The sequence below is a fragment of the Osmerus eperlanus genome, chromosome 7 (assembly GCF_963692335.1).
Source record: "Osmerus eperlanus chromosome 7, fOsmEpe2.1, whole genome shotgun sequence".
Taxonomy (NCBI): Eukaryota; Metazoa; Chordata; class Actinopteri; order Osmeriformes; family Osmeridae; genus Osmerus; species Osmerus eperlanus.
The window spans coordinates 8749213-8761822 of NC_085024.1; the positions used below are offsets into that span (position 1 = coordinate 8749213).

Here is a 12610-nt window from a genome sequence, read left to right on the forward strand (position 1 = left end):
CAAAATTGTCTCTTGTACATTTGTATTTTTTTGTAATATTTGTATTTTTATATTGTAAATTACGGCAACTTATATTTTATTTTATATTTTATTTAATTCTAATTCCACTTAGTACTGCTAGTTTATGTACCCTTAGTATAGATAGTCCACATTTTTTTATGTATATGTTTATTGTATGCACCTTCCTGCCAAAGCAAATTCCTTGTCTGTGCAAACTTTCATGGCGAATAAATCCCATTCTGATTCTGATTGTTTTGGCACGGGACGGGACGATAATCCCGCCCCCTGGCGCCCGACGTCACCGGTTCTTGTTTCTGGCCCACCTTAAAGTTGGTGCTGAGTTGGAACCTGTTTTTTGGAACCGGAGCCAGATTTATTTGTGTGGAAAACCGAAGAACTGGTTCGAGAATTGGAACCAGCACCGGCCCGACTTTGTGGAAAAGGGATAATTGATACCAAGGGTTAGGCCGAATCCCAATACTCTGTCTTACCCCTACCCCTTACACCTAGCCCTTAGTTTACCCCTAGCCCTTATGTCTCGAAACTGAGGGGTAAGGGCTAGCCTGGGTGCCAGCCAAACTTAGCCCGCCCACAAAACATTTTGGTTGGGTCTGGGGTCGCTCGGTTGGGGAAAAACTATTTCCGAACAAGAGCTGTTCGGACCAATCAAATTGTCAGGGCGGGCTTTATACGATGATGGACAGATGATCAACAGTAACATAATCAACCACATCACCAAAGAGCACTTGGGTTGAATTCATTTTCAACAAACAACATACTACGTTGCTCTGATTGATTGTAGGTCTATCCAATTGAGTGAAGAGGCATTTTTTTCCGGGTTCGGTTGAAACACGCCCCATACTCACAGCCCAACGGAGCGGGACAGACTCATATTCTGACTAGAATTATGAGTATGACAACGTCAGGCTAGGTAAGGGCTACATAGCCTTATGAAATGAGACGCCACTTGGTTACGGTTACGTATATCGATGTCTCCAAAGCAAGTAGTGTTATGCACTGATATCAAACGAAATTCGTTTGAAATTCGCTGCTAATGGAGTTTAATTAAAACTGTAGACATGCATGGAGTCCATTCAAGGCTAATCAGAGAGATGCGGGACTGTTGTGCAAATCAGCAATGTAATGTTAGCGCAGCAAACTAGAGATTTAAAAAAAAAAATCAATTAAGAACATGGTTTCAAATACATATGTACAGGACTGTGTAGAGCAGAAAACAAGACTGTCATAATTTTTTTATCAATTATTTAAGCCGAAAATATTACATTTATGGGACTCTGAATGATCTGTCCGCCATTGTTGCAGGTAGCGCAGTATTCACATACCCCTAGGTTTCAAGTAAGCTCCCAACCTTACTTGGTTTTAAGGGGTGTATACCCCTTCGTCTTAGCCGTACCCCTAGCTCAAAAAGAGTATTGAGACACCACGTACTCTCACGGGAACGTGCAAAACTAAGGGCTAGGGCTAAGGCAGGGGTCGGCAACCCAAAATGTTGAAAGAGCCATATTGTTTTGCCCGTTCACTCCATTCTACAGTAAAAACGTCAGGGAGGACTACCTTTTGTAGATACGAGCCTGCTGAAGATAGCCAACATCTCGGATTTCTTTAACCGAGCCTGTTTCATTCGTCATTTGCCCGAGAAAGTGACCTCCGTTAGCCAGGCTAGTTTTGCCCTATCACTCGGTCAGGATATTTAAGGTATCGGGGGTCAAGTGACTTTTGTGCATGGACAAATGAAACGTAAATGTATTTGTTCAAAGGACAAGTGCCTCAAAAAGTTAATGTCAAGCTCTGAAATCCAGTGGCCAGAGATATATGATGACCTGATCCAAGTGTATACCTGGGAGAAGTCCGTCCTTTGCAGCCGACATGCGCAGTTGAGCATGCTTGACAGTGGTGTGACGTAGGGTGATAATTGGTCTATATTAGCTATATTACTATCAAAATGATAAGTAGGCTACAAATACATAATGAGCATTCATGCAATCGCACTTTTTCTCTCACTCCCAACTGGGTACTCGGCTGCAAATGTAGCATGCCTTCCCTGGAAATGTCTGTTACTCTTTTTGTTATTTGACAACTTCTCATTACAAAGCAAACATGCAGGCAATCCTTCCGCATTGGCAATGAAAGCAAATGATTCGGTCCAAAAACTGTTGAATCCTCTGTTCTCCTCAGCTATCTTTCTCTTTTTCCCTTTGGGATCCATGGCCCATGACACACCCGCCGGTTTGTTTGCCACAGCCACCTGTCTGGCATTACGCCGAGCTGAAAGAAACGTGTGTCGCAGGCTATGACGTAAATCTTCGTTGACAGAAATGTTGAAATAAAATATTTATTATACACATACACATTTTGCTGTAAAAATGTGTATAATAAATATTTTTTCAACATTTCTGTTTTAATAATTAAAACAAAAAATATGTTCACACCATCTTTTTCCATTTTCATATTTTTGAAAAAGTTCTAGGGAGCCATTAGGGCGGCGCTAAAGAGCCGCATGCGGCTCTAGAGCCGCGGGTTGCCGACCCCTGGGCTAAGGGGTAGGGGTAAGACAGAGTATTGGGATTCGGCCTTAGTGTGCCAATAAAGGTAGATATAAAGTTGAAGATGTTTAGCTACATTATTACGAAGGACATTATTAGGAAGGGCAATAAACAATGTCGATGGTCACTACTACTGAGTTTATTAACAATTTCATTCAGTCAATGCAAATAGTGTATTTTTCGGAAATGAAGCCACGGCTTGTACCCAGATTTTACAGTTTTCTTGTGGTTGTACGGCTTATATTTCTAAGCGGCTTATAGCCCGGTTTTAGAAACAAAAAAGTGGCTTCGTCCCAAGATCTCTACAGACTGTGCAGCTAATTTAATGCTCAACACTTGAACGGGGGCTTATTACTTGAAAGAGGAATTATTTCTACTGTGTCAGTTGCACTATCAGGGCTTGAAAATACAGTGACTTGCAAATGGGTTGTCATACATAACATTTCATAATTATTTCGGTAAATCAAACAGCTGCAAGACCCAGTGAAATGTTATATACAGCTAGCAACCCAACGCTAGCATCGCTAACAACATTGGCTAATTCAACTTCGGTAGTGTAACCAAGCTCTTTGTAGGTTTGTTTTAGATAGAATTGTGTACGGTTGTGTGGACAATAAGACACTGACGCGGTCTCTTTTCACAACTTGTATTTTCCCACTGCTCTTCCTGACATTGCCATTCGACAGTCCTCACTGACTTCACGTAATGCTTACATCAGCATCATGCCTACGGCAACTCCCGATGAACATAGAAAGGTCTGCTACAGTAGGCTATCCTCAGAATTTGCAAGCTAGTTTAACTTGTACTATATCTAAAATAATTTGGTAGACATAACAATGGATTTTGCCACTACATGAGTGACTTGGCTTTATTTCTGGACATACTATCCACAACCGAAGTGTGTTACACAATGCTGTAAGATCGCCTGATCGATGTTAAACTCTTTCTCCAATCTGCAGATTGATAATACAACCAGAACTCAAGTAAACACAGTCTTTCCGTTAGTAAAGAGGCAGACTAAAACCCTTTCTTCAACAAATATTTAATTCAATTATACAGTTTGGTCCGGATTTGAGCATTGGCAAAACTGAAGGTGTCAGAATAAATACAAAACATGCGTCAAAGTTGTCGTGTGAGTCTGGCCAATCATGAAATAGCTGTGTCGTCATCAGAACCCATGCAGTTTCTCTTGAGAAAATGCGCTCGGCTACACAGCCGGCTGTTCTCGAATCGATCTCACGGTACTTTGATGGATACGTCACGATGGATAGCCTCAACGCCGTCTCAAGTCGGACAAAAAGTCTAACCAGAATTCACTGCTTCAAGTCAGTTGGCTGCAGCCGGCTGTGGCGCTGCTTGAAGTCGAACACACCTTGTGCTCTTGGTACCCAGAATGCCCCGCGGCAAACTGAAAAGCTACGAAGTTAAGGGCATTAGCTTAGTTAGATAAGCATTGTTTGGAGTTCTATTGTTGTGTTCGCTCTGTTTTGATATGTGTAATGCTATGGTCTGTAGTTTAGATAATTTGAGTGTTCACCCTGATTGGGAATGTTGTCTAGTTAGATGGCTATCCAAGCTGTCCAATGTAAAAGTGCATCTGGGGAAATGAACAGTCGTGAGCAATGTTCCGCTAAATGCTAGCCAGCACTACGGTATCGCTGTTCCCGATTTAAGTGCGGCCTATATTCCAGTGCGGCCTATCCTCCGATTTACAAACATGAAGCTCCTATTCTGGTGGGGTGCAGCTTATAGAAAATGCGGCTTATTTTCCGAAAAATACGGTACTCAAAATACAAGCACCGATAATATAGTAAGAAGTTGGCCAAGCATGCTCAGACTTGTACACCTCCAACTATGATGTTCCTGAGCCTACAACTATGGCTTGCGGTAGCCGAGCCTCTCCCATGGTCCGACAGTAGGAACTCAATCGTTTTCAGTTCACTGAGTTTAGTTAGGGTTGTGGTGGTCATTTGAATTTCCTTTCTTTTGACTCAACTCACCAGAAAATCCTTGTTGTGTTCCATAGAGAACCTCCAGGCATGGTTCAGAGAAATCTCAAAGCAGATAGAGTCTCTGAACTATGAAGACTCCACTGCTGCAGGGAGGAAGACGGTACAGCTCATCCAGGCCCTGGTCGAAGTAAGAACTATAGCTTTTTACACTCTCTACTTCTCTATGCTGTGTTATAATACCATAGTACTATAATGTAATTTCCCCTTACACTCAGGTCCAGGAGTTCCACCAGCTTGAGTCCAACCTGCAGGTGTGCCAGTTCCTGGCTGACACCAGGAAGTTCCTGCACCAGATGATTCGCACCATCAACATCAAGGAAGAGGTCCTGATCACCATGCAGATAGTAGGAGACCTGTCCTATGCCTGGCAGATCATAGACAGGTAGGGGTTTTACATAGCAGACGCTCTTATCCAGAGCGACTTACAGTAAGTACAGGGACATTCCCCCGAGGCAAGTAGGGTGAAGTGCCTTGCCCAAGGACACAACGTCAGTTGGCATGACCGGGAATCGAACTGGCAACCTTCGGATTACTAGCCCGATTCCCTCACCGAGCGTACCAGGTACCAATTTGTAAACCAGGTACCAGACCTGGTTTACAAATTGTATGTAGACATTGTTGATAAGCATCATAGTTTGTTCTGTCCATCCATCCATCATCTTCTGTTTATCCGGGGCTGGGTCGTGGAGGCAGCAGTTTAAGAAGGGTATTCCAGATGTAGGGGGTTAAATATTGGCCAAACAACCAAAACGAATTCCCCTATGGTTTAAAGGAAGATGGGAAACTGAACAGTGTATTAGCATGAACCAAATAATGCCAATACCAATAGAATTCCAGGTATTTGACTCTATGGGTTAAATCAGAGCAAGAATGGTCAAAGTACGGTTAAATGAAATACGCATTTAATAACATTGCAAATGAATGAAATCAATTACAAGGCAAACATGTTACCAGGGATGTAGTGGGGGCTAAACGCACGTAAACGCCGTTTACGCACCTCCCCAAATTCGGAAATAGCGTTTATCCACCTCTAAATTGCAGAAATTGCGTTTATCCACCTCTAAATAGCGTTTATGCGCGTTTACGCACATCTAAGTTCTCTGCGCCTCGTATTCTGCCGTTGGAATAATCCGAAATAAATTTGGTGTAATTTTAAAACACCAAAGACTAAATTTCATATTGTTTAACATATAAACGCTGTAGTCTGAAATCATTTCATCTGCGCTGTATGGTCTGTGACCCTCCAATCAATGTGTTGCAGCTGCGGCTGCGACACCAATCAGGATCCACGAAGTATGTACACACATACACGTTGTGGATTAGTCTACCTGTTCGGAATGAATTAATTAGCCATGGATATCAGGCGATTTTTGAAGAGACCATCGAGTGCTCCCACTCCCACAGATGCCCGCAAAAGGCCTCAAGTACAGAGTAAGATCAATTCACGTTTGTAAACGTTGTTTTGGTTTGCACAACATCGCATTAAGACAGGGACAAACGGCTAGCCTACTATTATTAACGTCCTTTTAAATACGATGATGCAGATACAAGCCAACCTTACCGGTTCCATCCAAATAGGCCTAATGTAACGTAAAAATGAATAAATAAACAGGGTTCTCAAGCCTCTGTGAAGGGGCTGAAATGCGTGTTTCTCACGGTCAATGCGTGGGGGGGGGGGGGGGGGTGAAACAGACGTGAAAGCTCGTCTGGGGGGGGGGGGGGGTGACGACCCTGTAAATAAATAAATAATACAATTCATAGTTTACCCACCTCTATTTTTACCACTACACCACTGCATGTTACAATATGAAAGCTTTAAATCTTACCTACTCTACCATGATTATTGTAAATCAGAGAGAAAGCAAGAGGTGAGCAAGAAGTAAGACAGTAAGACAAGGGAGAACTGAGGAGAAGGTCTGAGGAGATGAAGAATCCACAGAACAATGCATTACAATTTCCTTTATACACAAGACCAACCAATCAGACCAAATCTTGAATGAGGGCCATCAAGTTGAGACCGTCCAGAAACTCCAGACTTTAGCATATGAGAGGTGGGGGCAGGTTTGACACCCAGCCTTACAATTCTCCCTCTTGGACACAAAAGCACAGGCAAAAGCTGCAGTGTTCATCGTGTGATAACCTGCACCCATAGGAAAAAGGAACTTGATTGCAGACAGGTCAGCATTGAGATTCTAATGGTCATGGCTGTTTGCTCAGAGGACCACTTTTGGATCATGGCTATTGCTCAGAGGATCACTTGGAACAACCTTTGTATTGGCATGCAGACGTGCCCTTGGTTAGCATATTCCTGCTACTTAAGTTCTTGTCCTGTTACAGCAGAACACAATTGGAACACAGCACTTGGTTAACAATGAAAATTGTAAAGTTTGGAGTGACGTTTGGAGTGATCTGGGGTCTGAGAGAGTCGGATTGGATACAAATGGAAATTAGTGAGACAGTGTCCTAAAACTCAAATGGAAAAAATAGGTCAACAGTATTACTGTTTCATTTGTGTTTTGTTTATTTTGGACCCAAGAAAACTGTTTTGCTTTAACAGCCATATTGCTTTACTTTAATTCCTGTTCCCCTGAACCTTTCTGTGTTCCATGGGAACAAAAGGGGGAAACTGTAGGGCTGTTTTGGCAGCCCCTTGTCACTGGTCACCCAGACACTCGTCTGGGTGACCAGTGTGGGTCGTCTGTGTGGGTCGTTGATTTGCATGAATGCTAAAATGACAATCACACCTTAATGACACACCTCTGGAAAGGTGGTCTCAACAGTTGAAGAGGAAGGTGGACCGAGGAAGACTCTGAAATTATCATTAAAAGTTGTGTCCTTCTAAATATAGTTCTAAACAGCTTTTAATGTCATGTTTGATATGATTTTGTTTCTTATTTTATGTATTACATTCTAGTAATAATTCTAATACTGTAACATGTACATTTACAGGGTTTACAGAGTTTGTGCTTGCAGCAGACCAACGTAACATATTCCCTTGTCTTGCAAGGGCACCACTTGATTAATGATCCAATTTGAATTTGTATGCGTTAGACAACCTTTCTGTCATATGACCGGTGTCCCCATTTTAGTCAGGTTTGGGTGTATATTGGAAGAAGTTTTTACCACTCACTTTGAGTTCTGTTTACGATACAGCTCCGGTGCGTTAGGTGCCTAGTCTTCATTGTGAATACCTTTGTTAACCATTGCTCTGAAGGTATGTTTTGTATTTGATGATATTTCATTATCATTGTATTGATTATCTTACTATTTAGATAATAAACTATTATTGTGCATTTTAAGTTACTTGTTCTCCTTGAAACGTATCTATCACGCTACGGCGGTGAAAACTTTGATCTAGTCTGGTTGATGCGGCTAATACTGATTATAAACAGACTTTTGAAGTAGGTTTTAACCTAAGGCCTCTGAGTTACTTACGGTGGATCTCCACGCTCCGAAGGAATTTACCGGAGCCTCTGAGTGATTGGTTTACATACTAGGTCTACTATGGTTAAATCCATATTATAGTAATGATAAACGACTGATTAGTGAACACGCATACTTTAGGGTCGATGCTCTAATCAAGCAGACGATTTTTACCATTAACTGTTTAGTGCTCAAGGTTACAGGTAACGCACTTGTGCACATTTCTAAAATTGGAGTCAGATATTCACGAGTCAATTATCTCCCTGAACATCTAACCAGAATTGAATTTCCCAAGCCGGGGACAAACACCAAGCGTCTCCGGCCTTACGATCCTATTACCTACACAGACGTCCATATCCCCTGCAACACTTTTCAGCTCTTCCTGGGGGATCCCAAGGCATTCCCAGGCCAGCTGATATATAATCCCTCCATGCTCCTTCCTCCCATCACTTGTGAACAATATCTTGACCTCACTCCCAACCCTGATGGAGCAATCTTCCTTTTTCCGGCAGAGAACCATGGTGTCAGACTTGGAGATGCCAGCCATTTCACACTGTGCTGCAAACTGCCTCACCATGTGCTAAAGGTCCTGCTCTGATTAAGTCAACAGAACTAAGTCATCTGCAAAAAGCAGAGACACAATGCTGAGGTTCCCTAACCAGACACCTGCCTCACCTTGGCTGTGCCTCGAGATTAGTCCTGCTCCTCTCTTTACCCTAGTGTCCAAGACATATGTCCGTAGGTCTGATAATATTACATCAAAATCAATCATCGATCTTTGGCGTAAGGTGTTCTGGTACCAAGTACACTTATGCTATTTATTTTATTTATTACTTATGCTCGAACATGGTGTTTGTTATGGCCAATCCATGACTAGCACAGAAGTCCAGTGGCTAAGCAACATTCAGGTTCAGATCCTGCAGGCCGTTCCTCCCAGTCACCCCCCTCCAGCTTTCTCCATCATTGCCCACATGAGCATTGAAGTCTACCAGCATAATTATAGAGTCCCCAAGTGGAACCCCTTCTAGGACGCCACCCAGAAACTCCAAGGCGGCCGAGTACTCTGACCTGTGGTTCGGTGCATAAGCACACGACAGTCAGAGTTTTCCCCCCAGCATCTTGCAGCCGCATAGATGCAACCTTCCCTGGGGAGAACTCTAACATAGTGGCATTCAGCCAGGGGCTTGTGAGTATTCCCACACCCGCCCTGTACCTTTCTCCCTGGGCAACTCCGGAAAATAATAGTCCAGCCCCTCTCTAGTACTCTAGGGCTATGAGTAGAGGTGAGCCCACTATTCCTGGTTCCAGGAGGTTGCCCCGGTTTCCCTTTTCTGGGCGAGGGGCTGCAGCTGTCTATTTACCTTTTCATATGGGGTCTTGTGAATCGCTCTTAGTCTGAGTTTGTTCTGTTTGGACTGTTATTGTCAGTGGATACCGTAATTGTTTGAGATGTTATTCTTTTGCTACCCACAGCTTCACATCCATCATGCAGGAGAGCATCCGAGTGAACCCCTCCATGGTGACTAAGCTGAGAGACACATTTCTAAAGGTAAAATTAGCATTTATTGTACACATATAAATTAAAACCAATAACAAACACATAATCAATAGAGGATAGGGTGCCATCAAATGTATTAGCAGAGAAATTGGTTGTGGGATAAAAAAGATAACATAATATACTAAAACCTGCACTGGTGTCAACATTTCTTAAACTAACAGTTGGCATCTGCCTTGGACCTGCCACTGCTGCGAATCAACCAGGCCAACAGCCCTGATCTGCTCAGTGTCTCCCAATTCTACTCTGGGGAGCTTGTGGCCTACGTCAGAAAGGTAGTGTTTAGAAATTGTCATGTTTCCCACATGAGATGTTATCACTGGGTCTTTTCAATATATTTCTTGAGTATTTGAGTATTCTCTGTTAAACGGACCACCAGCCGTTTAACTTCGGCTCCATTCGGAATTTTCCGGATTTCGTGGTGTCAAAATGGCCACTGCACTCTGACCTTTCGATTGACCCATTAGGAGCTTCCATGTCCTGTCCATAACCTTCTAAAGCCAACCAGGTGGCTCCCAAAATCTGTGCGTTCTCCCCCCCAAAATGGCTTTGACCAATCCTACCTTAGCTACCGGTCACTACTTGATGGCTGAGCGGTTAGGGAATCGGGCTGTTAATCAGAAGGTTGTCGGTTCGATTCCCAGCCGTGGATATTATGTTGTGTCCTTGGGCAAGGCACTTCACCCTACTTGCCTCGGGGGAATGTCCCCCTGTACTTACTGTAAGTCGCTCTGAATAAGAGCGTCTGCTAAATGACAAAATTTAAATGTAAATGAAGAAGAATGAAGAAGTAGTACCTCAGGAGTTTAGAGGGCAGTCAATTTTTCCCTTTCCACAGCCCAAAATCCAAGAGTAAGACAGTGTGGAATTCAGCTGAATATCTTAAAGATCAACGAACATACTTTTGTCTGTTTCAACGTATTGTGTTGCTATTGTACTCTCTCTGAAGCCCTACGCTAGCATCACATTAGATGTGAGATTACATTCGCAAAACTGAATATAAAAATTATGGTTACTGTTTACTAGTATGATTAGGCCTACTTCTAATATTATCTTAATAGTAGCTAGCTTTTAGAGCTACTATTACCAACAAACTAAACTAACCGCTGTAAAAAAAAAGTTTAGTTGAGCGCGGAGCGGAGGTAGAGGAAAGGCCATCGGAGAGACGTTGGGTAACATTGTTCTGAAACACATGGCGGAGGCAAAGAAATCAGTACGACCCAAGTCATCCAAGGTGTGCGAGCATTTCACACTAAATACATCGAAACAGTGTGTTAATTGACCGAGGTGAAGTTAGTTTCATATTCGACATTCGTCTCACATTCGGAAGACGCTACTTTGCAGCATCACGTTAGGGACCGGGTGAAAACAACCCATACCATTTTGAAAAATGTAGACTTTTATAATATTTTTAGGAATATAAAACCTCAAACAGACACCAGAGTATCTTAATAATGTCTGGTATACTTCCACAGCCTTTACTTTTTCAATTAAGTTTCAAATAAAATGATAGAAAATCACTAATCTTTGAAAATAGCGTATTCTCGCCAATCTTAACTTTTTTCAAAATTGTGTCAAAAAATCTTAAATATACACCAGATTATTCTAATAAAGTCTGGCCTACTTCCACAACCTTTACATTTTCAATAAAGTTTGAAACAAAACTCAAATAAATTGCTCATCTTGGAAAATAGCATTACATCCACACTAATATTATTAATTTTTCAAAATTGTGTGCTTGTTTGTGCACATTCTGAAGATTTTTTGCACTGTGAATTTGCACTGTCAGTTCTGTTTTTGAATAAAGGGTTGGAAATGAATGCTTTTTTGTTTTTGTTTTTTTATCCGATTCATCGATTAATCAAAAAAAGAATCAACAGATTAATCGATTATTAAAATAATCGTTAGTTGCAGCCCTAGTACGCTGCAACATTTTGGTTGGCCCAAATCTCTCACCAAATCTCACTCCAAGGTTTTTTGAAAAGTTGGCAGCCCTGTAACCAGCTACAACTACACTGAAGCAGTTTAACCTTGACCCTCTACTACAGGGGTCCCCAAACTTTTTTCTGTGAGGGCCAGATAATTTTTATTTTCTTTAATGTGTGGCCGGGTCGGTCTGTAACAGAAAATTACCATAATACTGTCTACCAGTATTATTGTGGAGATTTTATGCTTTAAAATTTATTTATTATGCTAGATTAGTTTATTATTTTGTTATGCATTGTACATCCGTACATATCAAGGGATATATAGCCTATTAAAAGAGCATTATTACGATAGTAATAATGCTTTCATATTCATTGCTACTGAAATAAAATCATTTACTTACTTATGCATATTAATCAGTGTGAACCGTTTTTTTATTTTATATATATATATATATATAGTCTTAGGCACAATAAAAATAAAAAAGGTTAAGGAAAAATGCTTTAAGAAATAATGAAATAAAAAAATGTAACAAGTTTATCAAAATTGCACTTTTACACTGCTGCACAAATGAAAAAATTATATTACATATATTCCTTTGATTAAACGTTGCATTCAAATCTGATACACTTAAACGAAAAAATGCAGCAACATTACATTTAGATTTACTATAATTCTAATGTATTTTTACTACAAATAGGTACGGTACAAAACTTTCTGCATCACTATTAGTATCCTCATCTGCCTCCTCACCGACGAGACACCAGAGATGTCGCCTACTAGTTAATAAACTGCTTTGCGCAATTCCTGTGTTGTTCTTAATTACGTATTAAATAATAATAATAAAAGCTGCCCTCGTGTACACACCGCCCTCATCGAAACATGTAATTCAAGAAAATATGTAGCATTTAATTGAAGATATACAGTATAACACATTATTTGTGTAAAAAATCTTGGGTGCCCAAGACTTATGCACAGTACTGGATATATATAAAAATAAATGTCTCTGGCATTGTTCAGAGGGCCGGTCCAAATGCATGGGCGGGCCGTATTCGGCTTGCGGGCTGTAGTTTGGGGACCCCTGCTCTGCTAGTACTACTGTAGTGTAGTACAGTATGCTTTGCTTTCAT

General features: G+C 41.4%; 1 protein-coding gene across 4 annotated transcripts in view; it reads left to right on the forward strand.

Annotated features, from left to right (window-relative positions):
* The window catches only part of washc5 (WASH complex subunit 5), an 88986-nt gene that overhangs the window by 45262 nt on the left and 31114 nt on the right, over positions 1–12610 (forward strand). For all 4 annotated transcript variants that reach the window (XM_062464694.1, XM_062464693.1, XM_062464695.1 and 1 more), the window contains 4 exons: positions 4591–4703; positions 4792–4958; positions 9473–9548; positions 9719–9829. In XM_062464694.1, the coding sequence (XP_062320678.1) occupies positions 4591–4703; positions 4792–4958; positions 9473–9548; positions 9719–9829 (467 nt within the window). The remainder of the gene's footprint in view (positions 1–4590; positions 4704–4791; positions 4959–9472; positions 9549–9718; positions 9830–12610) is intronic.